Source organism: Rhynchophorus ferrugineus, unplaced genomic scaffold, assembly GCF_030347505.1.
Source record: "Rhynchophorus ferrugineus isolate W39M unplaced genomic scaffold, kcgeb_rfMv2 rfM10, whole genome shotgun sequence".
Taxonomy (NCBI): domain Eukaryota; kingdom Metazoa; phylum Arthropoda; class Insecta; order Coleoptera; family Curculionidae; genus Rhynchophorus; species Rhynchophorus ferrugineus.
The window spans coordinates 28,557,437-28,571,458 of NW_027472589.1; the positions used below are offsets into that span (position 1 = coordinate 28,557,437).

Consider the following 14,022-nt stretch of genomic DNA (forward strand, 5'->3'; position numbering starts at 1 on the left):
CCCGTATCAATGTATAATATAATGAGTAATAATGAGTCTCCGATATAAGAGCTATATTTATGTTATTTGATCTCAGAATATTCGCTGATATAGCCATTTGCGTTCCATGTTATAATTCTTAAGAATGAATTAGCCATTTTTGTTTTCCTTTAACTTGTCTTGGGATGTTTCTAATTTTTCTACCCTGTTTTCTAACTGACTGAAATTGTGTCGCAGTTCAGTCTGAAATTCGCTAGAACTTTTGTCTCATAACATATTTTATAGATTGAAATTCATTTAAATATTATACTTTCTAAAAAACAATAACCCACAGGATATTAAACAAAACGAACCGAAAAAAAAATAGAAAGTGCCGAATTTTTTTCCATCACACCCCGTACACACGAACGACGGTCCTTGAAGAGCGTGTGGCCCGATCCGACTCCGAAACTGCAAGTCGTCGAACCGCTCATTATTATTATTATTATTTGAAAGCGACAACAGCGCCGGCTAATAACTAGACAATAACCATTGTTCGAATCCCTATTTAGAACATCCTTTATCTCGGACCTTCATACGTACACGTTCCGAAGGCCTTCTACGGCGAACGAAATGGCGGAACGTATAGCCATCGCATAAAAAAAAACACGTGAAAGGACCAGAACTACGCCCACATTTTTTCGGTTACCCGGGTGTCTGCAGGAACAGGGTGTGTGCAGAATGGAATCGATCAAAAGAACCAAATGCTCGCCATCTATCGCGGATATTACGGTCGGCTAATTGCGTGTATCAAATGGGAATCATCACGCTTGTCGCCGTAAAAGTTAACATATTCGTCAGTTAATAAACTAAAAATAGACCTACACAAAAGGTAAGTTTCGAAGTGAATAGATTGTTGTCAACAAATATTTATTACATTGGGTGTGGAAACAAGTTCGTCTTTTATTAGGCCTATAACAGATCAACTGAAAAGTCCCCGGCTTACCATGGTAAAACAAATTTTTTTTGGCAAAATTAGTTTTTTTTATTCAACATAATTGCCTTCAAGGGTGATACAATGATTATAGCCACCCTCCAACTTTTCAACTCGATACCATTTTGTGGCACGATATGTCCTTTGCTTCAAAATTTGCCTCAGTTTCGGCGATCACCTCTTCATTCGACAAAAATTCTTCCCAGCGAGCATTCTTTTGAGATCTGAGAACAGGAAATAGTCGCTGGGGGCCAGATCTGGAGAATACGTTGGATGAGGAAGCAATTCGAAGCCCAATTCATGGATTTTTGACACGGTGCATTTGTCTTGGTGAAGAAGCACTTTCTTTTTCTTCAAATGCAGTCGTTTTTCGGCGATTTCGCCCTTCAAACGGTCCAATAAGACTATCTAATAGTCGCTGTTTTTCAAAGTAGTCAATGAAAATTATTCCATACGCATCCCAAAATACACGCCATAACCTTGCCAGTCGACTATTTTCCCATGCTTTGGAGCGGGTTCATCATGTGCAGTCCACTCGGATGACTGTCGATTGGACTTCGGAGTGAAATGATGGAGCCATGGTTCATCCATTGTCACATATCGATGCAAAAAAACCGAGTTTATTACGCTTGATCATCTTTAAATACTGCTCCGAATCATCACAAAAGTGAGCTCGCGCGGCACCCACTTTGCACAGAGCTTTTTCATACCCAAATATTCGTAAATGATATGATGTACACGTTCAGTTGATATCTTTAGAGTGCTGCTATTTTATTCAGTTTCAATTTACGGTCATTCAAAATCATTTTGTGGATTTTTTTATTGTTTTCGTCGGTAACAACCTCTTTTGGGCCTCCACTGCGTTCACTGCCTTCGGTGCTCATTTCACCACTTCTAAACTTAGCATACCAATCCTTGATGGTTGATTTTCCTAGGGCAGTGTCCGGAAACTCGGCATCAAGCTAAGTTTTTGCTTCAATTGTATTTTTTCCCTTTAAAAAGCAATATTTTATCTACATGCATCAATTGGAGTCGATGGCGATGCCCAGTGATGGTTTCATTATGTTTTAGCAGCTCATAGTATATCGCACCAAGCTAATTCCATCAAATACAGAGCATTAGCTTGGTGGCATGGATATTTGGCGTTGCCGAGGATGTTGATGCATGACCAAGTGGTCCCTCCCTTTGGATTACCATAATGGATCTACTTTTAATCATCAATAACAATACGATGCAAAAAACATTTCCGATATTGCCGCTGAAGCAGCATTTCACACATGACCAAACGTCTTTCAATACCTCTTGGCTTTAACTGACACGGCACAAAATATCCAAGCTTTTGGAGTATTTACATGTTTTTCAAGCGGTTGGAAATGGTTTCTCGCGTTACTCCCAACAATCCTGCATATTCTTCGTGCGTTGTACGCGGTAAATTTGAAAAATTGCGGTAAATTGAAACTCTGGGGGTGCTATACCTGAGCCAGTTATGTTAGCTGATAAAGAAGCTGTGTGTGGTCTAGGGTTTCCACAATGAAAGACATTTCCTTTCTTATTATTTAATGTCGTACTGTTTTCTTTCAATTTTGGGCGTAATATTTTTAATTGTCTACAAAAAAATCGAGAATCAACCGCTTAATAATCTGGAAGCAGTTCATGGTGGATTGGCCTCACAAACGTTTGTAACGCCTCGCCACGTTTTGCCCACCATTTCAGATTCTTTCGATTGAAAAGAAACGTCTCAAGTTTATGCTCTTTGGCTATTTTTGTGCTGAACTCATACGTTAAGATTCTTTTTCTAGTAAGTTTTAAAGAAATGGTCCAAAACAACTTTGCGGTCAATGCATAGCTCCATAGTAATATCATAAGATTTTCTTCAATTTTTTTAGTGGTTATCTAAGGAAAAGCCACCAAATTGTCCTATAAATTGATTTAATTTTATTTCACACAAAATTTAACGCAAACTCCTTGTTAAAATATTTTTCTGACAACGTAATTAACACTAATAGCAGATATTAACAGACTGAGAGTTAATGGAGTTTAAATTATCCATGGTCACTTATCCACACATGCTGTAAAAGTTTCAGAATTGATGAATTCTATACAGCTAGCAAAGAATGCCCCAGTCAACCAGAAAGTTAAAGAATTGTAAGTTAAAATTGAAAGACACCCGATGAGATGAGAGATGCCCGAATCTTCCATCTACAGTTTAACGTGTTCCGTATTAAATTTTATAAGCTCCAAATGTAAGTAGAAAATGAAGACAGTGTAGAAGAAGAAGAACTCAACAAACCCTCAATATCTCATGACATAGATTGAGTCGTTTAATTCGAATCTTGAATTGTCACAGGATAAGGACGAGCTTTTATAGTTAAAGTTACAACAATGAAATCTTCTGCGAAATCACGACAGGGTTACTGCAATAGAAAGACATAAAAGGTAACTTGCGAAGTAAATTGTGAATTAAGTAATATATATCGTGAACAAATATTTATTACATTAAGTTTTGGAAAAAGTTCCTGCAAGATTTCAAGTACCAACTTTTTCAAGGCTTAATAAGATATGGGGCTCTCGTAGTGACCTCGATACATTATAAAAAAGAAGCATATAGGAAAACGTAAATACAAAAGTAGTATCCATAGGTTCTATAAGTTGAGCTTCTTTTCCCAGTTAGTTCTATGAAAATTGTTCAAAACAACTTTGCGGTCAATGTTTAGCTCCATAGCAATATCGACACTGCTGATAAGCGTTCTTGTTAATAATTTCATCAATTTCTTTAGTGATTATCCAAAGAAAAGTCACCGAATAGTCCTATAGATAGATATTCTAACAAAAAAATTTTCAAACAATATTTATAGAAATTTTCATAGTACTAGGAATATGAATTAGTCTCAAGATACTTATGATGACGCAACTCACATTCTGTATAAAAATTATACATAATTGACATAAATAACATTCAGAGAAACTGATTTATTAATCAAACTTCATTTTGTTGTTTTGAAAGTGTACTCAGTTAAAGTGCCTGTGAAATAATTGAGGTACTCCCTGAATTATTTAACTCTTTCGGCTATATAATACAGCCTCATCCTCTAATCGTAGCAAATAATAATGACTGTTGTGACAGTGGTACAATTCATGACTAAATAACCTTACATCTGATATGTTAGGGCTTCTTTAAAATTAGGTTTCTAAATAAAGAGCTTCTTCTGGTTAGAGAACCAAACATAATAAACTTCTTCTTCATTGAATGCCTTATATCATTGTACTATAATACTAAAAGTTTCATAATTGGTGATTTCCATGCAGCTAGCAAATAATGCCCCAGATACTCATTGAGATACGCGAAAGTTCCATCTACAGTTTAACGCGTTCTGTATTCAAAGAGTTTACCAGTTCTTACCCACCCCAAACTTATAAGCTGCAAATAGAAAACTGCGACAGTGCAGAATAAGTACTCAACATGCTTTAGATACACCATGGCCATGATTTTTTTGAAGAATAAGATGATTCGAAATTTTGTTACGGGAGAAAGTCGAGCTGTTATGGTTAAAGTTAATGAAATCTGCAAAATCATGGTAGGGTTATGAGAAGGAAAAGGATTTTATTAAGATCTTACTACCTAATAGGTAATTTCACCAATTTCAACAATTAATAATGAAAAATGTTCGATAAATCCTAAAAAACCTACAGCTAACAAATTATAAGAAAGTTTTCTTTATCGCATTCGTTTTTCTTAGCCCAAAATTAATTAAAAATATTTTTTATTGGAGATTATGGTGTTATAGAGACCGAAATTGTATGAATTTCTTTCAGTTTTCGTTCTCCCAGTCTAAACGTCTTAATACAATGTGTTGCAAAACCTACATTGAAACAAAAAAGTTCTCTCCCCTCAGATTATTATTTGTCCCCATCAGCGCCACATGGTTTGGCCGAACAGCACGATACTCAAACATGAGGAATTTCCGATGTGAAATTCTAATACTGCCACAAAAATAGAAATAAGCAGTGGGTAGCGATGGATAATACGTGGAAAAATATACACAATTATTCGCAATAAAGCTTTGTATCAAGAAAAGAAACTGACTGATGCATGTTTTAACATTTTCAAAATAATTCAAAGAAAAACAAAAACATTTTTAAAGCATAGAACTTTCTTGGTGGTATCATTTCATCTTATTGTCAGATAAATAACCATTTTACTCACTGGTTAAATTAAAAAAAAACTTTAACAAGAAATTACAAATTTATATAAAAAATAATCTCAAAGTAAAACTGTAGGATATAGTAAAAACTATATATATATTAAAGACGTGGTTAATGGCCACTGAGGTGTACATAGTGTAAAGGTTATTTAGTTGTGTTTAATTGCCATTAGCAAGAACTTTTGTATTATTCCGGGACAATAGGGGACAAACCAATTTCCTAGAATGAAAAGATAACAGCGTTTATTATATAACAAAGCTTCATAAAATAACATTCCTGTAATCCTGAATATATTTTATATAGCTGTTGTTCCTTGTTGTTTTATGTTAAGTATTTCTCATGCCAAATAATCCGATCATTTAACTTTTTCTTAATTAGCTACCGGATAACCGCAGTTTTAATCGGCTCAGATTATCGAGGCCCAATGCTGTTCAAATGAAACTAACTAAAATCCGAAACAACTGAAAATAAATGCGGAAGAATCCAGAAGCAACCAGAACACAGCCAACATCAAAAAGAATCAATCTGAAGTTTGACCCAACTAACCACAGCTGACGAAACAGACTCCCGATGCGCAAAAACCAAACCAAAACGACGAAATAGAATGGATTTTGACATTCGGGAAGCTGAATAGATGCAGGGAAAAAAACTGACCATTATTCAGCATAAAATTCAAAAAGGCCGACCGGTTTTCGATACTAAATAAAGTTTTTTAAAAAATTAACATACTAAAAATAAACATTTATTATCTCTGGCATAAATTACTTTATTGAAAATAAATAACCGCCGTGATCACATATATTAATTGATGTGATTAAATTTTACATTAATTTTCCAGTGGTATAGTTATTTATCGCTAATCGACGACATACTTTTCTTTTGTCACGAACGACCAGAATAAATCAAGCGAAAAACCGAACAAAATTCGAGTTAAAGCATCAAGGTACTGTTGCTGCCTTCGTTCGAAAGTTTAGAAAACTCAAATTTAAAACAATTTTAACGTGACAACTATTATAACCGATACAATTTATGTTTGCATTTTTCATTATCATAAATCGTTTTATCTCCTGATAGGTAATTGTGTTTTCAGAGTACTTGATACATCCACAGGTGCATTGTCGAGAAGTTGTAATAGATACTGAGCGGCTTGTATTACAATAAAATAATGAATAAACCGAATATTCCTCAAAGCTAAAGCGAATATCCACCTTTATACCCGGTTAATTAAAAATACCTTGGACATTCTACGATAATCATTCAAGAGTAATTACTGTGTACACAGCAAAAAATGTACCTTGGCTTTATTTTTAAAGGTATCGAGCGCTCCTTATACACGGCATGCATAACACATTTGAAAAAAAGACTAATTTTCCATGTCATGAAACAAAAAGAACGACGTAACACCGCCAAGAAACAATTTCGGAAAACTTACCCTTTTTCTATTCTGCCCTACAAAAGAAAACTCATTTTGTTACTGTTCATAGCACTGTCACTTCTCACTCTTCCACGAAACAACCTTCCCGATTCACAACATGTTGAATTATCAACTCGATTCGGCGAGAGGAATTATTTTTGAACGCACCGATCACGAGTAAACTCACGAATTTGTCATTTTTTAGCAGGAAATTCTGAAACCTGACATCCTTTTTGTTGGGAGCTAGTGCGCCGTGAAGTTGGCAACGAATGTCATTAATTTTATCATCTATCTAATCGCTGGTGTGCCAAATTTAGAGTATTTCCTGGCATCGAAAACAAACATTAATAAAATGCGCTCTATAAATATCGGTGTAAATATCATAAATATAATTCGAATTGCACTAAGAGTCTGTCACAACACAAGTAAATTTGACTACTATCCCGAACGATGCTGCGGTCCTATTTACAGTAGTTCAGTTTCTGGAACAGCACGTCCATGAAGGAGTTCTTGAAACTGGGACTGACGGAGTTCAGCAGGGCGTAGGGGGTCTCGAAATAGTTGTCATTCTCCAAGTTGTTCGAGTCGAAGCTGTCGCCGCAGAACCGGAATCCCTGCACGGTGAGTTCGAACGTGTACCTGGCGTTTTCCAGGGTTTCCACATTTAAATAGATCCGGGAATCGGTGCTTTGGAGATGTTTGGATACCTCGATGAGCTTTACGTGATCTTTCACGTCGTTGATGATCGCCTGTGCTTCTTCCTGCCAACCCTGCGTGTCCAGTATCCGCTCCGACATTCTTCTGTGGATAATTCACGCACTGTCCCGCACTAAGTTTCTTTTATTTTGAGCATTTTCCAATAAGAACAGCATTATCGATTTTACAACCAGGGAAAAAGGTGTTGACATCTGGCGGAGTGAAGTTAGCCGGCGACATTTGATGTACGTTTCGGTTACGCGAAATACTAAATTCCTCAAAGCATGGTGACATAAGTGTTTTGGCAATCAGCTGATGACCTAACGTCAACCGTGAGGTTAACAAAGGTTAATAACGTCAGAGCAATAAAAAATATCTTAAAATAAAACACCATGAATGGATAAAACGAACGAGTTAACATTTTTTATAATTTTTGTTGCATAATAAAATTACTTCTAGGTATATATATGTCGATCGATAGACGATTTTACACCTTTTGTTTGGACGGATTTTTATCAGTGTTTTTTTAAGATAACATAACAGAGAAATGCCTAATATTTTAAGTAAATTATTGGGGCCTCCCGTAGACGTATCTTGCTACACTTATGTACATCCTTGGAAAGAATCATGCAGTATAGCGATAGCTGGATGCTTCTTGTATTGTATCATAGAGTCATTGAGAATATATAGCACGGTTTATATAGTAAGTATTCATTGCTAGCAGCCGGACTAATAGGGGGAAATTAAAATGTCATAAGAAACCATTACGATTTTATTGCCCGATAGATTATTTATATCTGTTTATTTAAGTCGATTGATGATGTGATAAATTTCAACGATATTAAACAGGTATTTTGAAATAACACATTCAGTTCATTGTGTACCAGCAATGCGCTTTATGCTAGTGGTTGTTGTTGATTAAAATTGTAATAAAAATGTCCGTTCAGAGTAAATTTTTTGTGAAATCGTTTGTGGGTTGTCAGGACATTCATTATTGGACTACCTGTGGAGGGTTTACGATACAATTATTTTTAGCGATATTATTAAGGGGAATAAGAATTTATATCGTGACAAATTTGGTATAATTACTCGAAATTTCTAAGATAATTAAATTAATGTTGATGTTTTAGTTCTCTCTGTTGATGAAAGGGCGAGTTCCTACCAAAAAAGACCTACGAAATACAATACATGGTATTATTCAGTCATCGGCGTTCCTTAGTTTTACTGGTTTTGGTTATAGTTTCTTCTTGTGTGGACTAAGGTAACAGTAATTATAGTTAAATTTTTTTTAAATACGGAGAGGGACCGAATTTCAGGCGAGTTCTTGGGAATTTTAACGTCCTGTCTGTTTCTTTCCTCCCGGCATTTCTATCCAGTGTATTCTCTATTTTGATAGAGAGGCCATCCAGGAGAACTTTACTATGTTTATATGTCAGCAATATTGCAACTGAGACGGTAAGTGATAATAAAATAACTATGATAGGAATAGAAACAATAATAAAAATGTCATATTTATCCAATAAAATGTTATTAATACATTTTTCAAATCAGGGCGAGATTAATAATTTACTGCATAAAACTAACTTGAAATATCCACTTTTATGTAGATTGATGCAAATGACATTTTGTTATGAACTTCGAACTTTCTATTTGTGTTTATAGAGTTTTCTATGGTTTCGGAATATCAATTGTTCAGTTTTTGAATGTTTAAAATAAAATCTAACCATGGAATAATGATTCAACGAAACTAACAACTCTAATTTGACGACAGTTCATTAATTTATTTTGCCGAGGTGGCTCCAAACCCAAACAAAAAATTTTATTCAGCTATAGTTAGAACTATCAAGACTTCAATCTAAATATAACGTATTTAAAATATTTATTTAGAACTTAAAGTCATGGGGTCCATGCGAAGTTACATGGAGCTACTTTGTAATCGATGAAGTAGCGTTACTTTAGAAGGATGCGGTAAATATGATATAACATCTTGATTAAACCAGTTAATTCGTATTGTTTTATTGTATGGCACGTAAATAAATAATCTATGCTACTTAAACACTTGAGAATTCAGAATCGGTACTCAAAATCAATTATTTTTACCTGGATTTACATAGAAGTGACGTCACACAACGCTAAATAGCGTGTTGGTCCGAAATTAGCATTTTCTCTGCAGAAATAATATATTTTAGGTCATAGTAAATACATTAGAGTTCCATAGGACAGTTCGAAATTACTATTTCTCTATATTACAGGTATGGAATATGGCGGTATCAAGAAACTTGGTGAGGAACATCAATCACGGTGATATGGGTCTGTTCGGAATTAGCATGGCTATTTTACTTACTTACTATAAGAAAGGTTATCACAAAGACGTATCCGATTCGATGTTCAAGGTTTTACGGTATGCACTGATATAAAGCATTTATAAAAACAAACAAGTACTTTTAGCAATAACGGTTAGGTTTGATTTTTAATTGAGATAAATTTTATAAATAACTGAAGTGATATGTCGATGATTTGGCACCATTCTTATTAAATTTTATCTGAAATCTAATGAACTCACCGTGATGTCGCCGATAGGTTTGTTGTTGGGCCCCATGAAGCGAAGGAAACTAGTCCTAGACCAGTGGCAATGGAACCCAACACTTTCACCAGGCAGCCTGTCGCAAACATGAGCAGCGATCCCGGCAAGAAGCCGAAGAAAAATGTGGTACTGGCGTTGGTGCTCCAAATGCTGCGCATCTACAAGAAATTCATACATAAAGTGAAGTGCTGGGGAAGGCACAGCAGCTGCCCGCATCCCTTTAGTTGCCTGTATTACGTGACAGAGGTAGACATGATATTATCTGAGAAAAAAACAGATTCCAATAAAAATCTTAAAACCAGGGTACAACCAAAATGTTCAGCGTCGGCCTAGCGATCCAAATCACCCTAAAATTGGTTCTAAACCTAAAAAGAATCACCAGTTCGCCGAAGAACATTAAACAGATTTTCTTCAGGCCTGACATGATCAACTTGGGATTGTTTTTAGGATTGTATTCTGGATTGTTTAGGGTAAGTTTGTTGATATATTATCAAAGGATATTTTAAACCCATTCACCAACTGAATTTAAGAATGATCATATATAAACTTCTTATTTTAACGCGTCTAATGATAATGCGTTAGGGAAATAATAATTTTGATTGTTTCAATTATTTTTACAGCGAATCTATTGATACAAATTTCAAACTCCTAGTCATTTGATAATTGGCCTTTTGCCATATTTCTATTTAAACAATACTGTAAAACTTCTAAAACAGCTTTATTTCATTCTCTAGTGAAATATCTTCCTTTGTGAAAAGCCATTGTGAACAACAAAAAGAGTATTTCCTTATAAGTTCTTTTTGATATAGTACCACTATCACGCATGCTCAAGACATAATAACTGTTGAAGAGCTTTATAATGATGACAATCTAAAAGGTACTACAAATTCATGAGATGGATCTGATTATGTCAAAACCTAGTGACGAATACATTCTTATATTATCACATACTATACATATCAGAAAACATGATGGTACCAATAACGAGCATCACTTATTATACTTCTTAACAATCCAACTTGAATGAAAATTATCTTAAATTGAATAAATGCCTAATTGGGAGCATATATTTGAAAGTTGAAGCGACAAACTGGGCAAAACCAGGTTCAGAATTGTCTGTCTTTTCCCCAAAATAACAATAGTTACAATAAAAATTGAAAATAATGATTGATGGTTTAAATAATTTGTTTATTTCACTAATATTTGTGATTAACTATTGAAAGTAATACCACCAGCTCCATATATCATAATTGATGAATTGATGAAATCTGAAAAGAATTGATAACAATATATATGGGATGAAAGTAATTTTAATCTAAATAAGAAGATAATTATGAATATGTATGAAGAAATTCAAGAACCAAAATAAACGAAACAAAGTTCAATATTATTTCATAATAAGTTTCCATGGTTTACAAGTTTAACTCTCATACAAACCATGAAAAAAATAATTGACTAAGATGTAGTTCACTTGTTTATCAACGATTTGTGCAATTTAATCCTTCGATATGAATACGGACATACAATAAAATAAATTTTCTATCATTTGCTATAACTTTTTCCTATTCAAATTAAAATAAATATTTTCACATCTTTTACGTTTACGCTTTTACGTTTTTTACAGAATTTACGTTTATTACTTGTTATTGCTAGCCTTCTTGCAACATTTCGTCATTTAAATTGTTCAGTTGACATTAGGATATTTCAACAGTGGTATTTTCATTTTGTTTTAACAACACATAACTGATCAATACTCCTTTTTGCGTTTACTAAATGCAGAAACTTGTGACATTCATGTTCTGCAAGATAAATTGAGTAATAGTGAACCGATTTGCATCCTCTCTATGCTATAAACATTTCTAGTATAGATTTATCAACTTCTTGTCTTCAATTTTCTTCTGAATCATATTAGAACTGGCACGTCGACAGTTGAAAGATATAATCACCCTAATCTTCCAGAAGTGCTGGATTAGTTATATTATTAATAGTGAATGAATATCATAAGTGTTACATATACCAACCAGGACCATACATTTTCATGCCAGTAATTACATTATAGTATAAAGAAATAGTGATAAAGGAATATAAGAGAGGGATAAAATCATAAAAACAAAACATGTGCGAACAAAAGAGATTATTGACTGATTATAAATGAAAATGATTATAATGTATAGTATAGTCAGAGACAAGAAAACAAGTTGAATGGAAATTAGGAACAAAAGAAATTAAAATAAGGTATAAAGAACCATGTTTTGACCAACAAAAGCAGAAAAAAAATGCATCAACTATGAATTAGAGAAATAGAAGTAGACGTAGCAAGAAAAATAAAAAAAATCATAAAGTGGGCAAGGTAGTTTTGTAGTATTGAGAGGTGATAAGAAAGAAATTGCAAACTGGATGACAGCAGGAAAAAAATGAAGATCTGATGATGATTAAACTAAGTTAGTCATGATTTGTTGGAAATAACGGTAGGGAGACTTGAAGGAGCACAATAACTGAATAGAGACTGATTTCTTTCAAAAGGATGTAGAATCGTTCTTTAGCATCAGCTCGATTCATCTATTGCCAGCAAAACGGATTATTCCTTTTTATTGACCAATTTTACTGATATCGAAATTTTAGTTATTAGAGTCATAACTGCTGGTGAAGACCTCTTAATTTAATATAGTGAGCGGGGGTGGTGGTGTGGTATTGTGATGACTTAAACACTTAAAAAATAGTAATTAATTCAGAATATTTCAGGGTTCATTATGCGTTATGAGACGGATATTCGGCATGGATGATCCATTTATGGCATTCCCTGCCAGCTTGATCGCTTCATTGGCCTTTAAGAAGTATCCCGACACCACCGTAGCCCTCTACGTTATGTGGAAAGCAGCTCAGGTATATTACAGCGAATAAAAGCGTTATTTACACTGACGTTGAACATCTCTGCCTTTAGATAACTTATAATCTCGGTATCCAAAAAGGCTACCTTCCAAAAGTACCTGGATTCACCGAATTCCTCTACTGTCTAAGTACTGGCATCCTCTTCCATGCAGCTTTAATAGAACCGACGAATCTACGGCCCAGCTACTGGAAATTCCTGCATACTATTTCGGGAGGCCGGTAAGCAATTGTTTTTCAATGGATCTCATTAATTTAAATCAATATATTGACATAACTTGCAGAATTGCCTGCATGGCTCGAGAACCGCTGGATGTATTCGGCCTAAAGACTTCGGAATCGTTGATTAAGGTTTTGAAATCAACCAAAACAGTACCTGTAGTTTATTTTTAGGTCTAATAATAATGGGTTTAATAAACGAGTTTAGGTATAGGTTCAAATAAAATAAAAACGATGTGATATGGCGAATAATTATTAAAAGGACACCGTTCCGTTGTTGTTTTAACTGCATAACTCTGTTAGTTGGTTTGTTCGACAATGTTTCTTGGTTGTTAAGCAGCAATTTGAATTCCAAAGATATTTAGATGGGTTCGTAGGATATGAGCTGATTATAAATAAAGATTTAAACTATATATGTAATGTTTCTTTCTTCTGCTTAAACTGTGGAACAGACCAACATTTTTATGGTTCCATTATTGTTAAGGTGTGTTTGTTAGGTAAACTGCATTTTATATTTTTATATCAAAGTACACGAGGGCTTATATAGCTATCAAATAAATAATTTTGTTCGTTACCTGTTTTTTTTTTTCACATTTTCTTGCATAATTAATTTTACTTATATAAACAGTATTATGAAACAGTCATGCTAACATATATAATAAAAATAATATAGTATTTGTGTTTTAACTATTGCATTGTCCAAAGTATTAACAATTTTTTTAAATAAAAAAAACGGATATGATGTATATTTTCAAAGGTTAGAAGATCATCGTTTTGTAATTTATATGTAATACCGCAATAAACATTTGGCAAATGCAAATTTAAAAAAAAATAATACATTCAACTAAGAACGCAATTTTCACCAAAAAATAACAATAAATAGTAAATAAGGTTACCTCTGACTGCCCACTTTATTATATTATACATAATTTTTAATATACACTAACCTTTTTGTCCAAACGAATAAATTTCTCTTAGCTACTTATAAAACTATATTGCAAGAAGCAATACTAGGAATTATTAAACAGTGTCATTACCACCCCCCGTACTTGTTAGAGCTAGATAATC

General features: G+C 34.0%; 3 protein-coding genes across 9 annotated transcripts in view; 1 reads left to right on the forward strand and 2 right to left on the reverse strand.

Annotated features, from left to right (window-relative positions):
• Nucleotides 1-6,824, reverse strand: part of LOC143203982 (transmembrane and coiled-coil domains protein 2) — a 78,701-nt gene extending 71,877 nt beyond the window's left edge. For all 4 annotated transcript variants that reach the window (XM_076416365.1, XM_076416368.1, XM_076416362.1 and 1 more), the window contains exon 1: nucleotides 6,588-6,824. The gene's annotated coding sequence lies outside the window, so the exon portion shown is untranslated. The remainder of the gene's footprint in view (nucleotides 1-6,587) is intronic.
• A 206-nt stretch (nucleotides 6,825-7,030) lies between these two features.
• LOC143203991 (GSK3B-interacting protein-like) lies at nucleotides 7,031-7,366 on the reverse strand. The gene has a single exon (XM_076416386.1). It carries the CDS (start codon nucleotides 7,364-7,366, stop codon nucleotides 7,031-7,033), a length of 336 nt encoding a protein of 111 aa, XP_076272501.1.
• Nucleotides 7,049-13,528, forward strand: LOC143203984 (transmembrane protein 135). 4 transcript variants are annotated; one of them, XM_076416372.1, is made up of 10 exons: nucleotides 7,559-7,724; nucleotides 7,797-7,968; nucleotides 8,396-8,526; nucleotides 8,582-8,720; nucleotides 9,518-9,666; nucleotides 9,846-10,095; nucleotides 10,152-10,319; nucleotides 12,592-12,732; nucleotides 12,791-12,957; nucleotides 13,020-13,528. In XM_076416372.1, the coding sequence occupies exons 2-10, from the start codon at nucleotides 7,813-7,815 to the stop codon at nucleotides 13,126-13,128; spliced, it is 1,410 nt and encodes a 469-aa protein (XP_076272487.1). In that variant the 5' UTR covers nucleotides 7,559-7,724; nucleotides 7,797-7,812; the 3' UTR covers nucleotides 13,129-13,528. The 4 variants fall into 4 exon arrangements, with proteins under 4 accessions (XP_076272489.1, XP_076272487.1, XP_076272486.1 ...); XM_076416374.1 differs by lacking the exons at nucleotides 7,559-7,724; nucleotides 7,797-7,968 and adding an exon at nucleotides 7,049-7,190; XM_076416371.1 differs by having other exon boundaries at nucleotides 7,583-7,968.
• Nucleotides 13,529-14,022: the final 494 nt, after the last annotated feature.